Source organism: Parasteatoda tepidariorum, chromosome 1 (assembly GCF_982258835.1).
Source record: "Parasteatoda tepidariorum strain Cologne lab strain chromosome 1, Ptep-v5.0, whole genome shotgun sequence".
In the NCBI taxonomy this organism is placed as follows: Eukaryota; Metazoa; Arthropoda; class Arachnida; order Araneae; family Theridiidae; genus Parasteatoda; species Parasteatoda tepidariorum.
The window spans coordinates 14,331,939-14,347,597 of NC_141755.1; the positions used below are offsets into that span (position 1 = coordinate 14,331,939).

Genomic DNA, 15,659 nt, shown 5'->3' on the forward strand with positions numbered 1-15,659 from the left:
CCTCTACAAATTAGAAAATGACGATTGGCAGCAAGCCAACTTTTAGCGGCAGAGAGAAAAAAAAAACAATAGACCAGGCGAGAAAACATTTAATTGTTTACATACTGGGAAACTTTTTGTTTCTGTTCAGATATTTTTCTAATTGCATAAATTTTTGGGAAATAAGTTAATTTATGTCTGCATGAAAGCAAATGTCATTTTCTTCTCATCCCTCTGTGCAGTTATCTCTGAAATAAAAAATGTGAAATTTTCAAATCTAAAATATTGTGGTAAGAGAAACAATGGGCACATAATTATCACTTTGTCAAATTGATTTTATACCATTAAACATTTAATTGCTTTCAACCTACAAAGTCAAAATTTACTGTGTGAATGGAAATACTTTAAATGAATAATCATTTATTCAATTATTAGTAAAAAAAAAAAAAAAAATTTTTCGTGACATAAATACATATCCTACTATATTGCTCAATCATCATCTTATTTGTAAAAAATAAATGCATTATAAGAATATTAAATCCTTGTAAAAGAGAAAGGAACTTAATTCTTACATTTAAATTTACTTACGTTTATTTAGTGTGTGTACGTTTTTAATGAAATGTTAATTTTATTTTATTGGCTTAGGTTTTCAATATGAAACCACTTGTAAAAAAAGAAAAATCTTCATCAGCTTCAGAAGAATTAGCCACTCAAAGACCAAAGCGAACTACTTGTCAAAAAAGTTTTGTAAGTTGTGCATGTTGATTCCTTTTTTTCCATGTATCTGGTAAAAACAATTAATTAAAGCAAACACATTGTCATACTTTCTCTTTATTATAGATCTTCAACTTTTGACTCATTTATAGATTTTAAACTATAATAAATAATATGAAAAAAGTTATTTTATTATTTTCTTTAATTGTAAGTAGATAGGAATAACTATCAACTATGGCACTATTTTAATTTGTTGGAATTTAAACTATTTCCATACTAATCAATTAAACTATCATTTTTGGTCTTCCAGTTTTTTTCAAGTTTCATCCATTGTATAGATTGAAATAGATTTCTCACCGCCAAAATTCTAACCCTCATTCATATTAAGTAATTTCTTCTTTATTTTAAGAGTATGGGTGCACAACCTGTGCTAAAGGGCCACATTCGAATCTATACTGGACAATGTACAATCTCTGTTTGCCTACCAAAAGTAATTAGGAAAGAAGATATAATTATTTTTAAAAGACACAAGAAATAGAACAACTGTTTTTCAAATTTACTTCTTGGTTTTTTTTTAGAATAAACATAAAAATAACATTAGAATTTATAAATGTGTAGATACTTTTATAATTTGATATATTTAATTTAAGTTCTAAAGAAGGGAAGGACTAGCTTAGTGCTATATGTGAATAAAGCTAATGCATTGCAGAAGAATGTAAAAAATTTCACATAAAAACATACAAGCGTATTAGTATTATAATTTTTTAAAAAAATGTATACCAAAACCAGATTAAACTACAATCAAGTTATAACGGAAAAAATAGGATAGTAAGATTAAACATCTTGTTTGTACATTGTCTAGTTGAAAGCATGATTTGGCACTGAATCATAAAATAAAGCTTTATTCAATTCAAGAAGTTATTTGGTGTTAATTTTCAAAAACAAAATTCTAACTGTTCAAAATAAATTTAATTTGGTACCTAATTAAAGGGCAATGAAATTTTTTGAAATGATTGTTGAATTTGTGACGTGACATAATTACCTGTCATTTATTTTTTAAAAATAAGATAAATATCAGAGTTCTCCCTAGAAGTAAAAAAGGGCACTTACCTGCCTCCGTTAAAATTTATCAAAATGTTTAATATTTTATAATAACTGAATTTGATCCTCAATTTTTAAATTATCCTATTGTATGTGTATATTTCATAAAGTAATATTCAATCATTAACAAAATAACAGAGAAATTATAATCTTTTGAAAACTAAGTATAGGCAACCTAAAAGACAATCTGTGTATAAATTTTCTTCAAAAAAAGTAAACTAAAAGAAAAATTATTGATAAACAACTTGAGAGCTTTTTTTATATATATATTTTAAAAATTATGAGAAAATCAACATTTAAAAGTTATTTTTTAAATAAAATCTATGTATTTTAAAAAGAAAAAGTAATGGTAAGGAAAGTTAAATAATTGTCAATAACTAAATAAATCAGAAGTGGACTTATCATTAAAACTGGTGTTTAAAGAAGCAATCTTTTCCTAAAAAAATATAATTAAAAGGCAGTGTTATGGATTGGTGGCTTATTTTTACAAAACGGACAATTTTATAAGGATCTAAGGGCAAGCAGGACAAGCTGCCCTTCCTCTTAATGTTTAGGGAGAACACTGTTAGTATTTATTTTATTGTGTATTATGGTGTATACATAGAGTTACTCTTAACTCTCATATTCCAAAGATATTAAGTTTTATCTTAAAAGATCACAGCTTTTTTTATATTACATAAAAGTAAAACTATTTTTGTGTGTGTGTGTTGGAAAGCAATATTGTTGTGATGTTTCTGAATTGAGGATTGACAGTTAAAGTTTCATAATTTTCCTTATGATTGTTTGTATAGAGAATTTTAGCCCACTACTCTATTTAATGCTCTATGTTCGATCGTGTAACTAAATCAATGTATAATTTAGCTGACACTCGAGATAAAACTTACCATGTGTGCAGTGTTGATTTAGTAAAGCAATTGATCAGACAGAGAAAGAGTAAAAAGATCATCGAATTTTATAATTTGGTTTCCGTAGTAATAAAATATTATTTTTCATGTCTAGGATAATCGAGGCATATTATGGCGAGAGGAGACTGATTTGAAAAAAGCATTGTATGCTTCATTACAAGAAACACGAAAGAAAAACTTAGAAGATGAGGATGAAGAACTTGAAGAAGAAGAGGAAAAAACTGATAATCATGTTCCTCCTGAAAATGGAGAAAATGAAAGTCCAAAAAAGTATTTCTCAAACTTTTCACTTAACATCATTTGATTATTATTAAATTAACATTTTTTTTTTTAGTCATAACTATAATCATTAATTTATTATACAATTTGAACTTATATTTTATTTAAATAATGAATGATTCTAATCACTGTTGAAGAAAATTTAAGAGAATCTTAAATCTAAGTGCTAAAAATTGTATTATTCTTTTTTCTTCTTAAGAAAAAAATTATTGTGATATTTGTAAAAAAGAATTACCCAAAATCTAAAATTAGAGTCAGTCTTCTTAAAAATGAGGAATAAATATAAAAAAATTTTGAAATAAATTACGAAATCTATTCATCCAACATTTATCAGTTTTTCGCTGAGTTTCTTCTTGCAGAAAAAGTTGCTAGTGAAGAGGATTTACATTATTTGTATTTTCTTTTAGTCAAAATATTAATTCTTTCTTCACATAGTTAAAAAATGCTACAAATTATAATTGTTTTAAAAATAATCAGCATTTGAAAAATTAAATATTTAAAAATTCTGATGTTGATGTAAAAAGCTACTATATTGTACATAGTAAAAATATGCTCAGTATATCAACACTTTTTGCTTTATGTTGTTGGAAATAGCGTACTTTTTTTTTTTTTAATTGTTTCTTCTACTTACAAAGTGGCTACCGAATACAGTAACAAAAATAGAATCATTTTAGTGTACAGATATTAAATAGAAAAGATAAATACACAAATATAATGATTACTATAAATGGAAGTTAACCTTGAAAATTTTTTATTCAAATCCACCACTATCTTTATCGATTACTAAAGATAATCTCTTATGTGTTTGTCCAATGCCGGCACAAATCATTTTAAGAGATTTTTTGTTCCATTCACGCAGTAAAAAAGCTCTGTATAGCAGTAATGTGGTCTGGAATTTCTGTGCTATTCTTATTCCTCTGTTCTGTGGTTCACAATTTTAGAATAATATACAATTAAAATCCTTTAAGAATATTAAAAACTTTTAATAAGTAAAAACTTGCTGTTGTCAAAAATTCTAAATTGTCCTCTTTTTTTCTTTTGCACGAAATATTTTTTTAATGTTGTAATAAAGAAAATGTTATAATAATAAGAAATTAGATTATATGTCTGTATTAAAAACTATTATGTATTAAAGTAATTTATTTTTTCCTTGAAATATATATTTTAAAAAACATTCTTTAATGCTATTTTATCATTATTATATTTTTGTGTAATTTAGAGTAAAAGTTCATGCTCAGCGTAAGTTTGCTCAAGGATCAACGCCTACCAGCCCAGTTCCAACTCCTCAAAAAGTTCCTAACCTAAATAATTCTACTACAGAGCTTATACCTTATCGAAGACCAAAAACAGAAGATTTTTTAACATTTTTATGTCTTAGAGGTTTGTGGAATTAATTTATTTGAACAGGGTGCATAGAATTTTTAAAAAAGTGCTTAAAGGTGCTTATTTTTATTTACATTTTTAAAAAGCTTTGAAGGTGCTTTCTTTATTGGGGGTTTGTAAATAGTGATTGATTTTTCTTTTTCAAACTTTCTTCTTTGCCGTGTCGATTGTCATCATAAATTACAAAAAAGTATGATTATATTATATCTTTGAAAATGTTTTGCATTTTGTTGACTTTGTGTATCTAAATTAGAAACTTTAAACAATAGGGGGAAGAAAATTATTACTGTGCATGACCAAATTAAGTGTTTATTTTTAGAAAAAAGTGATTAAAAGTATTTTTAGAGTGCTTAAAAAGTTCTTATTTTTTGTTGAAAAATTTGGCTATGCACCCTATTATATGTATGTATGTATACACACATATGTATATAAACACACATATGTATATGAACGCACTTATGTAATTATATATTAGTTAAAAAAAATGCAAAGGAAACATGGGAAAAAATATGTATCATTTTTTAAGAAAAGAAAAAAAATTATTAAAATTTAATTAAAAATATTTTTAAAAAATATATTTAAAAATTTTTGAAAAATATTTTTAAAAAAATTTTTTTAGAAAGCCGGAAAACAAAATATAGGAAAGATATTATCTAGTCATCAGCTAAGATTATTATATCTGCAAAAAAAGAGTACTTTCTAATATTGCATTAACCCATCCAAAGCAAAATATATCAATATAATAGTGTCAGGAGTACCAAATATATATATGCAGTATGCTCTTGATATCTCAAAGTTGAAGGGGTGCTAAAAAAGTTTTGAAATAGCGAGTTCAGAGTTAAATATGTTCTAAAAAGTATAAAAATTTATTCTAAAATAGTACGCTATGAAGTAGAGTCATGAAACAAGAATAATTACTAATAATTATGTATGTAATGATAGCTGACTGTAAGTTTAAATACTGCAATGATAATTTTTATAAGTAAGACAAAAATAATTATGAATTAAGTCGAAAAGAATTGGCTTATAATAAATGTACATAGTGAATTTTCAGAAAGAATTCATTTTCTATTTTGAAAAATATTCAACATTACAAGGTTTTGAGAAAAAAATCTTTCACATAAGAATTCGAATTAACATTAGGTGGATGTGCAATGCCATGAGAAAAAATAATTTTTGACATAGCAAGGTTTTCGAGGTATAGAGGTTCAAGATGTCGAGAGTATACTGTATGTATAAATATAAAAATATTGCTGAAACCAACATGGATTTAATTTCATAATTTTATCCAATCATTTATTTATTCTAATATAGATATTAAAAATATTTAGATTTTTTTTTAATGTTCAAATCATATTTTAAGAAATCAGATTATCAATAAAACACTAAGTGCATGTCAGTTTTTTGCTTTTTTGTATTAAAAAAAAATGTTTATGCTTTTTAATGTAAAATCTTTAACCCTGTTATTGTTCCATAGGTACATCTATTTTGCCACCTTCTTTGGATTTTCTAAATTGTTGCTCAAAAAGTGATACGAGCTCAGAATGCCGCAGTTTGAGTCCAGATCTTGATGTAACCGAGTGTGCTTCTGCAATTGTGAAAGGAAATGAACTTAAAGATAAGATCCATGTCAAACAGGAAAATGTTCCAAATGGAATTTCAAAGAAGCACACAGCTTGCAAAGCCTCTTCTAAAAGACACCCAAATGGACCTATTCAATTAAAAAAATCTAAATCTCAGAAAGAGGTAATATATATTTAAATAAAGATTTATCGTTTTAATTTTAAGTTTGATGAGATGGCTATTAGCCAGCCAAGTCTTTTACAATCATGTTGCATTTTGATTAGTCCTGTTGTTGTTGTTGCTAATTCCCATCTGGTCTGACGGGGTCAAACCAGATCAATAAATCCGTTGACAACTAGAAAATCCGAAACCAAAATGGGAGAGGAATGAATGTCGTTCCAGTCCAGCCCTAAACAGTTCAAGATGTGCTCAGGTGATGCCTGGTTTTGTTGGCATTTAGGGCAAAAAGGAAAGATCTTTTGATTAGCCGAAAATGTGAGACTTTTCAGGTATCCACTGGCCAGTCGGGATAAGCAAGTGTTGGTCTGCCTGTCACCAGGAAGAGATAGAGAGAGTCCTGGTCTTTTTGCTTTATACCAGTAGTGAGTAGGTGGAAGCAGCCACTTTCGTTTGTTCTGGGCCTTTTGCCTTGCGAAAAGTTCAAGGTATGTAAGCTCTGAGGTGGATGGTCTAGTCCCTTTGCGAAAGTGTCAGCCAACTCGCTTCCGTGGATGTCGACGTGGGATGGGATCCATTGAAAGTGGACCTCATGCTGCTGGGAAATGAGCTTTACTTTTTGTAAGATCGAATAACTGGTTTTATCACCAATGAGGGCCCAATTTTTGAGGTGTTGAATTGAACTACGGCTGGCAGATAGTATCCAAGTATATCCAAGGTGCCCTTCACTCAAGATTTTCTCTAGTCTCCTGTTGATTGCAATTCGCTTCGAAAGACGGAACAAAAATCGGGGTTTCGTTGATGAAGAGTGTAGTTCTCTCGAGGTGTTTCAATAAACACTCCACTGCCAGTCTGTCTATCCATTTTACTGCCATCAGAGAATATTTTGATGTCGTTTGGAGGGATTTTATTGATGATTTCCAGGGACAATTGTCTGAGGAAGTCAGGCACACAGTCTTTCTTATCAAGCATGGTAGGGAGGCTTGAATGGAAACTATTTATTAGTCCTAGAGCACACATATGTTTATGTGTGAGTTGTAGCGTCCCATGGATCGACGAGGGCAATTACTCCGATCAACGAACGTTACTGATCAAAATTCTCGAGTTTTATTTACATTTGAGGTTTTCGTTTTCACTTGTTTGCATGAATGTGCAGTTCGCCTCTAGGAAGGGAGATTATCATAATATAATGTCTTTTTGTCATACATTTTTTTTAAATCTGGTGTAATCATAATATTTAGTTTTGTTATGATGTGTTGGCATCATTATTATATAAATTACATGAGAGTTTAAATAGAGCTGTCACTTGTACTTCCCAAGACAGCCTGGTTGGCAGGGGGCTGGACTCGCATTTGTGAGAACAGGAGTTCGAATCCGGTCGGCTGAAGACTCCTTGTGTAGTAGAGGATGACTGGTGCATATTAAATCTGTCTGGTCACAAAGTCCTCCATGTTCCCATAACAAATCAACACCTCAGGGAGGTATTGAATTGGAGATTTGATTGTTCTCTAGTTCAGGTCAAAATTACGATCTGTGGATAATAAAATGGATGTATAAATGGGTGTGACAGAAATCTAATTCTTGGACATAGATGACGCCACTAGAAAACAAGGACAATTGCCCCACTTTCCTTGATGGCCTATGACAGAAACAACTTATATTTCGGTGCTAGTGCTTGTTGCAAAAAATTTTCTGGTTGCTGATTTCTGTTACTTTCGTTTGTCTTCCTTCATTCATCATCATGTTTAGTTTATGAATTATCTTTTTGATGTTTGTCATTTTTTTTAAGCATTATGTGATATTTATCATTAAAATCCTGTCTGAATCATTGAAAGTGTCTGAAATCTCAATTTACGTACAATTATGGCAGCCTACCTCAATTAGGAACCATTCATACTCCTTCCATTTAGTGCGTTGTCCTGGTCATAGTTTATATTCATGCTTTTAGATAAAGCATATGGCCACTCTGAAACAAGGTCAAGTACGCATGTTAGTCACACAGTATATATATATATATATATATATATATATATATATATATATATATATATATATATATATATATATATAGTAATAATATAGAGATAAGTCTATTTAGTATTATATTTTACGCATAATACATTTGACTGAAAACATAAATTAGATCTTATAGTAGAGCTCTAAGCTCGCAATTAAAAATATAGCCGATGGCTGCCAAAACTATAAAAAATAGTAACCAATTTTTACTTTTTCTTATCGACTTTTAAATAAGTATTGGACCTTTTAAAAAAGGAAGTAGTAACTCACTATCACTTAATTACCAGGAGTAAAAATTCTAAATTTTTAAGACTAAAAATTTAAAGACTGAAATTTTTATGTTTAAAAAGTTAGTGTTTCTCTACCTTTTAAATAAAATATTTTTTTTTTTTAAATGAAAACCAATTTTCCTAACAAATCAGACTGTAAATTCCGGTCTAACATATAAAATATAAATTAGTTTACTAATGGCTTATAATGATTGCTTATGAAATAAAATTATACCAAATAAATACACTTTAAATAAGTACCATTAGCTTTTCATCATAAAGTAATAAAAAGTAGCTTTCTCTTTACATTAATATTTAATAGAGAGAAAAAATTTTAAATCCAATTTTTTGAGCTTTTTTTTTTCAGATTTATTATATCTTTAAGAATTTGCCTGTCATAATGTTGCAATATCCTCAGAGGAAGAAGGAAAAAAATTTCTTTTCATTTGTGTGATTTTTCAACTAATTGATCTTAAAACAAATTTGCATTTTGAAACAAAAAGAAGCAAAAAGGTGTATTTTTTTTGTTAAACATTATCCTTTAAATAGCCTTTTTTACAAATGGTATATGAGACTTTCCATTTTATATTTTAAGTATAATTTCTTTACATTATAATTTGTTTTTGTTATTACAGGTTTCAGTTGTGAAAAAGCGGAAATCCCGAGATGAAAATGATAGCGAATTCATACCTTCTTATATTGGACAAACTGTTACTTCATCAACCAGTGGTAGGACTCGAGCATCCACTTTAAATGCTCTTCGTGAAAAGTACAAGAAACAAAGACTTGCTGCTGGCAAGAAAAAAAATCTTCCAGCTTCAAGTACAACTTCCGCTGATAAGAAATCTTTAAAACCTAAGCCTGTAAATGATCAACACAATTCTAAGAAAAAGTCACAGAATAATATTTCTACTAGAAATCAAAATAAATCTACCTCAGCTATAGTTAATAAATTAAAATCTACTAATCTTGATAAAAAGCTTGCTATTGAAAAACGGAAATCTTTAAGATCAGCTCATTTTACTAAAGGGCCTAGTCGTAGAAAGACCATTGGTTTAAATAAAAAGACTATGTTTTTAAGAAGAGCTAAGTTAGTTCCTCCAATTGTTGATGTAGATTCTGAAAGTGAACCTGAAGTTCTAAATTCAGCTCCTGAAAAAAAATCAGCTCAGAAAACATCTCCAAAATCTGAAACTGAGAAAAGAATTAAGAAAATTCAAAGTTCTACTACTGAAGCAAAAACTAAGGCTGCTTTGACTTCAAGACAGATCTTACTTAGAAAACATATGCAAAATAGACTTAAGGCAAAAAAATCGGTTCTTCACAATAAAAATCTTAAATCTAAGATTATTACTAAGCATTCAGCTGTTAAACAACACATTTTAAGAAAAACACGAAAAAATATAGGCTTGAAAACTACCATGTCACTAAGAAAAGACCATCAAAATAAGAGAGTTACTCGAAGTGCCAAACAACAAATAGAAGAAATGCTTTGGGCAAATCCCGAAAAGCGTACTCGAAGCCAGTTGACTAAAACGATAACTCGTAAATCATTGAAAAAACGCAGTATGGCGGACACCCAACCTCTTAAGAAACCGAAATTGGATGTCCCAGGGAAAGGAAGAGACAGTAGACAAACTAGAAACTGTGATAACTTAAGTAAACATAATTCTACCAATCTAGTTAAAAATCTTTCTAAACCTCAGAGAGATAAAGACTTAACTGATAGTTCCAAACAAGGCTCATCTAAAGGAAAGACAGCACCAGACTCTTTGCAAAGTGTGAAGCGCATGAAAACTATTTCAGCCAAAGAAACAAAACCTTCATCAAATATAATGAATTGCAATGATCTTGTTGCACCAGCCAAACCTTCCATTCCTAAGTCCAAAACTGATATTAAACCTAAACTAACCAAAACTGAAAACTCCACAAATGCTCATAAAACTGATGCAATTTCTAAGTTAGATAGTAAATTAAAAAATGAAAAATGTGAACCCGTAAAATCTAGTTCTAGTTTAGGAGCAGAAAATAGTAAGTCTGAAAATAATTCTAAATTTGGAAATAAAACATTGTTAAATGCTAAATCAAAGACTGATGATGCAAAAGTTATGAATAAAAGTTCTAAAAATTCAAATCTTAAAGCTCTTCAAATGAATTCTCATGATTCTGAAAATGGTAAAAATATTTCTAAAAGTACCAAACTTGTCGATAATTTACTCAATCAAAGAGATGTGACTAAAAATAATAACATAGCCCTTCAGAAGTCTAATGTTTCTGCCCCTAGTACTATTAGTTGTAAGCAACCAGTTAATGAAAGTGGAAAAAGTTTGAATCACATATCAAAGACTGAAAATTCATTTAGGCCTATCGTTAATAACAGCAAAGTCTATCCGTCAAATGATTTTATAAATAATACAGAAAGAGAAGAATTTGACAGAAAAGTCTCTAAGGAATCTATAATTACCTCTAATATTGACAAATATGGTATTTGTGAATTGAATAAAAAGGGGAATGACTTTAAAGAACTTAATGTTCAAAATAATTTAAATATTAACAAAATAAATAAAACTAATGACAAGGACATTTCAAAGTTAATGACTCTTAATGTTGAATATGAAGAAACATTCAGTCCACCATCTTGTAAACCTAGCACAAGTGCATCCATTACAAATGAAAATTCTAGTATAGAAGCTTCTTTTGACGATAGTTTTGAGCTTTCTCCTACCAAATCTTTGTTCAAAAAACATAATGATAAAAAGTATATCAAAAAAGCTCTAAAGCTGAATGATACCAAGCTATCCCATAAAAACCCTGACAAAAGAACTCAAATCAAAAGTATGGAAAAGTGCTTTGAAAGCTCCAAAGATCTGTTTAAAGGTCACTTAAATAAATTTAATGTAGTTTCTAGTAGTAATTCTACAAATATTCCCGTAAGTAAATGTAATAACTTAGTGTTTGACTATACCTCAGATTCAGATAGCTTTTCAAGTAGTGAAGAACTTAGTAATCTTTTCAAAAAGAAAGATATTCCTGAAAACGATTCATCTAAAAAAAGTTATTCTAATTCTTGTATTATAACTGGAAAATCAAAAAATGAAAGAGTCTTAAATGAATCTTTATCTGAAAAAGGAAAAGATATGTCTTTTTCTAGTAGCAAGGATAGTTTGATTGCAGCAAATTGTGTGAGTCACAACAAGGATAAAATTGTTAAGGTTAAAGAAAATGATAAAATAAAAAATGTGGTTATTCATTCCTTTAAAAATGATGTAGACACTGATGATTCTGATTGTGACTTAACTATAGAAGAATACTTAAAATTAACAAAGTCAGTTGTCTCCCCATCTACAAAAATTGCTTCTTTAAATGCCACCTCAATTAAGAAAGAAGTTAATTGTAATAGTAGCCATGTAACAAATGAAAGCAAAAGCATAAAGCACTTGAAAAAAGAATCAGAAAAATGTTTAAAAAAGGATGATAATTGCATTACGAGAGATTGTGAAAAAGAAGCACAAAAATCTAAAAAGGATGAAGTACAAAAGCTTAAAAAGGAAGGTGAAAAAGAAACACAAAAACCTAAAAAAGAAGGGGAGAAAGAAGTTCAAAAATCTAAAAAAGATGTTGAAAAAGAAGTACAAAAAATTAAAAAAGAAGGCATTTCCTCCAAACACAAAAAAGACAAGGAGTCCAAAAGTAAGAGTCATGACAAATCATCCAAAAAAGATGATAAAATGAGCAAAAAAGATCCTGAGAAATCCTTAGCTAAACTTTTAAAAAAAGGAAAGGATCGGTTAAAATCTAGTAAAAAGGAAGAAAAATCTAAACATAAGAGAGATGGATCTTGTAGCTCTAAGTCATCTAAGCGAGAATTTGATAAGGATGGCTCAAGGCTAAGGAAGGAATCGGAAAAGGATAATGGCTCTTTAGAAAAGCTGTGTGAAAAAAGGGTGGAATTTCTTGAAATAAAAAAAGATAAAAGTAGTAAAAAAGAGTCTTCGAAAGTATCAAGATCAAACAGCTTAGAAGAGACTAAATCACCTAAAAAGAAAAAGAAATATAATGAGTTTAAGGACATAGAAAAAATTAAAAATTTAATTAGCAACTCTAGTATTTTGAATGAAATATCTGGATTTAAAGCTTTTAAACGTAGGCTTTCAGGAGACAAATCCGAGCTTAAAAAGCGCTTGTCTAAAAAGAAACAAAAAAAACTTGCTCTGTTGAAAGAAAAGAAATTGTCTAAGAAGCTGTCTTCAAAACTCTTAAGAAAGTATTCCAAAAAGAAAGGTCTTAAATCAAAAAAGAATAAGCTCAAAAAGAAAGGATTGAAAAAAGAGTTGAAAATGTCTAGTCTAAATAAAATTCATTCTAAAAATAAAAAACAGAAACATAAAATAAAAGACCATCATCGAAAAGACAGTGTGGAAAAAACTAAACCATTTGATGCAACATTAGTAAATATGAACAAACTAAATACTTCCTGTTCCCTTACAACTCAAACAATTCCTGACAAAACCAATGTTCTTCTCCCCCTCTCTGATCATAAATTAAATGTTTCCTGCTCTGTTAATAATGCTCAGACTTCTACAAGTGACATAGGAGTTTCTGCTAATTTCCATATTGAAAACGTACCGGAAGTAATACCTACGATTGAAACAGCTGTAGTAGCATCAAACATTGCACAAGCCGCCATTTCAACCGATTTAGCGTTCGGCTCTAGCGAAGAGATAGCTGCTGAATATGCTGGTGTTATCGAAGAAGGATTTCCTCCCGGCGCAATTTCGCTTGCTACTAGAGATAGTGTTTCCCAAGTTCCTGTTCATTTTATCCAAGATGCACAATTACCTAAAATCATGGCTGATGCTGCCACCAATACATGTGAAGAAGATATTGATGAAGTTATAAGTTCAATACCTGAACACTTAAGAAATGATGAAATGTCAGTTGGTACGCAGACAATTACACCCACTGGCTCTCCTTCACCAACCCTTGAGAATCGATCCATCGTACCAGCCGATTCTGCACAATCTTCTACTTTGAACCTTACAAATAGGAGACCATCCAATTCTGATTCGTCTTCAAAAGCTAATGTTACTGCAATATCTACCCCTGTACCAAATCCTACCAAACTACTCACAGATTCAAAAAGTTTAGCATTGCCTGTGTCATCTCCATCTTCTTCTAAGGATTCCACTGACATTTTAACCGAATCTTCAGAAAATACAGTTCCTACTAAGCAGTCTTCAATTTCTGATAAAGGTTCTCCATCAGGAACTTCTGAAACATCTACATCAACACTTAATTCTAAAAAAGTGCCAATAAAAAATTTTGAAAAATCTGATGATTCAACTACGCCACTCAGTTCCAAGAAAGATACTGCGACTAAAAATGAATCTGTGCCATCAAAAATTAAAAAAAGGACACCAAGCATTAAAAAGCATAAAGTGGAATCAAACTTCACATCATCTAAATCTGAATCATTTCCTCTGGATGTTTCAAAAATGGTTTCAGCCCCTACTTATTATCCTACATCAGAAGAATTTCGAGATCCACTAGAATATATTTCTAAAATATATCCTGAAGCTGAACAATTTGGAATCTGTAAAATTGTGCCACCCTCATCTTTTAAGGTTAGAATTTAATTATCCTAATATTATTAATTAGACTTAACATGAGTAAATATTAAATAATTAGTCTAACATTATACCAAAAATTTATTTTTCTGAAAACTAATTAAAATAGTAACCTCAAACTCCAGTTTTTTATTATTTTTTAGCCTGAATGCAAAGTGAGTGATGACTTGAGATTCATGGCACTTAATCAGTATTTACATAAAATGTTATACAGGTATTGTGTTTTATATTTATTTTTTTAAGTATATATTTGATAAATTTTAAATATTTGATTTACCGTTTCTTTTTTTATCTATTAGATGGGGTCCTAATGTTCAACATACAGCTTGTATAAGAAAACATCTTAAGTCCCAAAAAGTTAAATTAGAACAATCGCCATTGGTAAGCAAAATTGAACTAGCTAGTTAAATATTTGATGATAAAAATTTTATTTGCTTCATAGATTGAAATGTTCATAGCAATTGAGACAAAGGTAATATTATGTTTATTTATATAAGACATATGCATAACTTTAAAAAAATGTGTAAGGTACAATCTGTCATTAATGAAACAAAAATCTTTTGTGACCAAATAATATTACAAAATGAAATGATGGTCAATGTTTTAATAGAGTTTGAACAATATGTTCTTTCTCAATACCACAATGTATAAATAATGAAAGTAGAGAGTTAAAAATAAAAAAAAAAGGCACTTCAGCTGGAAAAAAAAGAGGGAAACAAAATAAGAAAATTTATGGTAGCTGAAGGCAGGGCAAGGACTGAAAGTGGCTAAATATATTTTTATGTAGAATGCTGGGGAGAGGCAAAACTGAGGTCATTAATTAGAGAATCTGCATTCATAAGAATAAAACAATGCTTGGGAACATTTAAATGAGTTGATGGGTCAGAAGTGGAAAAAATTCTTTCCACAAAAATTAAGGTTTTAAAAAATTATCATTGGCAGAGGATGTTGCTTTGTGAAGATGATTTTCCACAAAAAAAAAAGTCCACTAAATATCTATAACTCTATATGGAAAACAAAGATTCAACTCTTAAATAGACCATCAATATTTATTTGATTCTTTAAATAAAAACTTGATTTTAATTGTAATCTCACCTTGATATTTTTTTTTAAATATATACAGGGTATCCTCGCACCTGGAAAATCATGAATTTCAGTATTGAACAAAATTTGTCATGATTTTAACTATTTTTTGAAAAAAGAAATCACGGAAAGTGAAATCCAAAAAATCGAATTTTTAAAATGGAATCCCCCCCCCCCAATTTCATGGTGTTCCAAATATCTGAATTTCTAACAAAATCCCCAGGGACAGTCATATTTTATTAAAATATAAAATGTTTTAATCATGTTCTTTCAAAAAATGAAAAAAAAAAATTTCTAGAGCGGATTGTCTTTTAAACTTCTGTGGTTTCAGAATTTTTATTATTATTTATTTATTTATTTTATTTTATCAATTTAAAATTCTAGCTGAAGCAAGCCAGTCATTGGCGAATTTTTTTTTTTTATTCTGAAATGAGAACAGAAAAATCAGGAGTATTTCTTTCCTTTCCAATGAGCAAGAAAAAAATCTTTGGAATATAGTTCTGCCGAAAAAAAGAAGAAAAAATATTTGCTTTTGCATTTCTTTTCAGCTATTTTATTGCTTC

At 29.2% G+C, this 15,659-nt stretch overlaps 1 protein-coding gene across 1 annotated transcript in view; it reads left to right on the forward strand.

Moving 5' to 3' along the window:
- The first annotated feature begins 22 nt into the window (after positions 1-22).
- The window catches only part of LOC107456460 (Jumonji, AT rich interactive domain 2), a 31,575-nt gene continuing 15,938 nt past the window's right edge, over positions 23-15,659 (forward strand). Inside the window, exons 1-8 of the mRNA XM_021147483.4 lie at positions 23-269; positions 625-726; positions 2,794-2,969; positions 4,198-4,358; positions 5,839-6,107; positions 9,022-14,010; positions 14,157-14,227; positions 14,313-14,394. Of these exons, the coding sequence (XP_021003142.3) occupies positions 634-726; positions 2,794-2,969; positions 4,198-4,358; positions 5,839-6,107; positions 9,022-14,010; positions 14,157-14,227; positions 14,313-14,394 (5,841 nt within the window). The 5' untranslated portion in view covers positions 23-269; positions 625-633. The remainder of the gene's footprint in view (positions 270-624; positions 727-2,793; positions 2,970-4,197; positions 4,359-5,838; positions 6,108-9,021; positions 14,011-14,156; positions 14,228-14,312; positions 14,395-15,659) is intronic.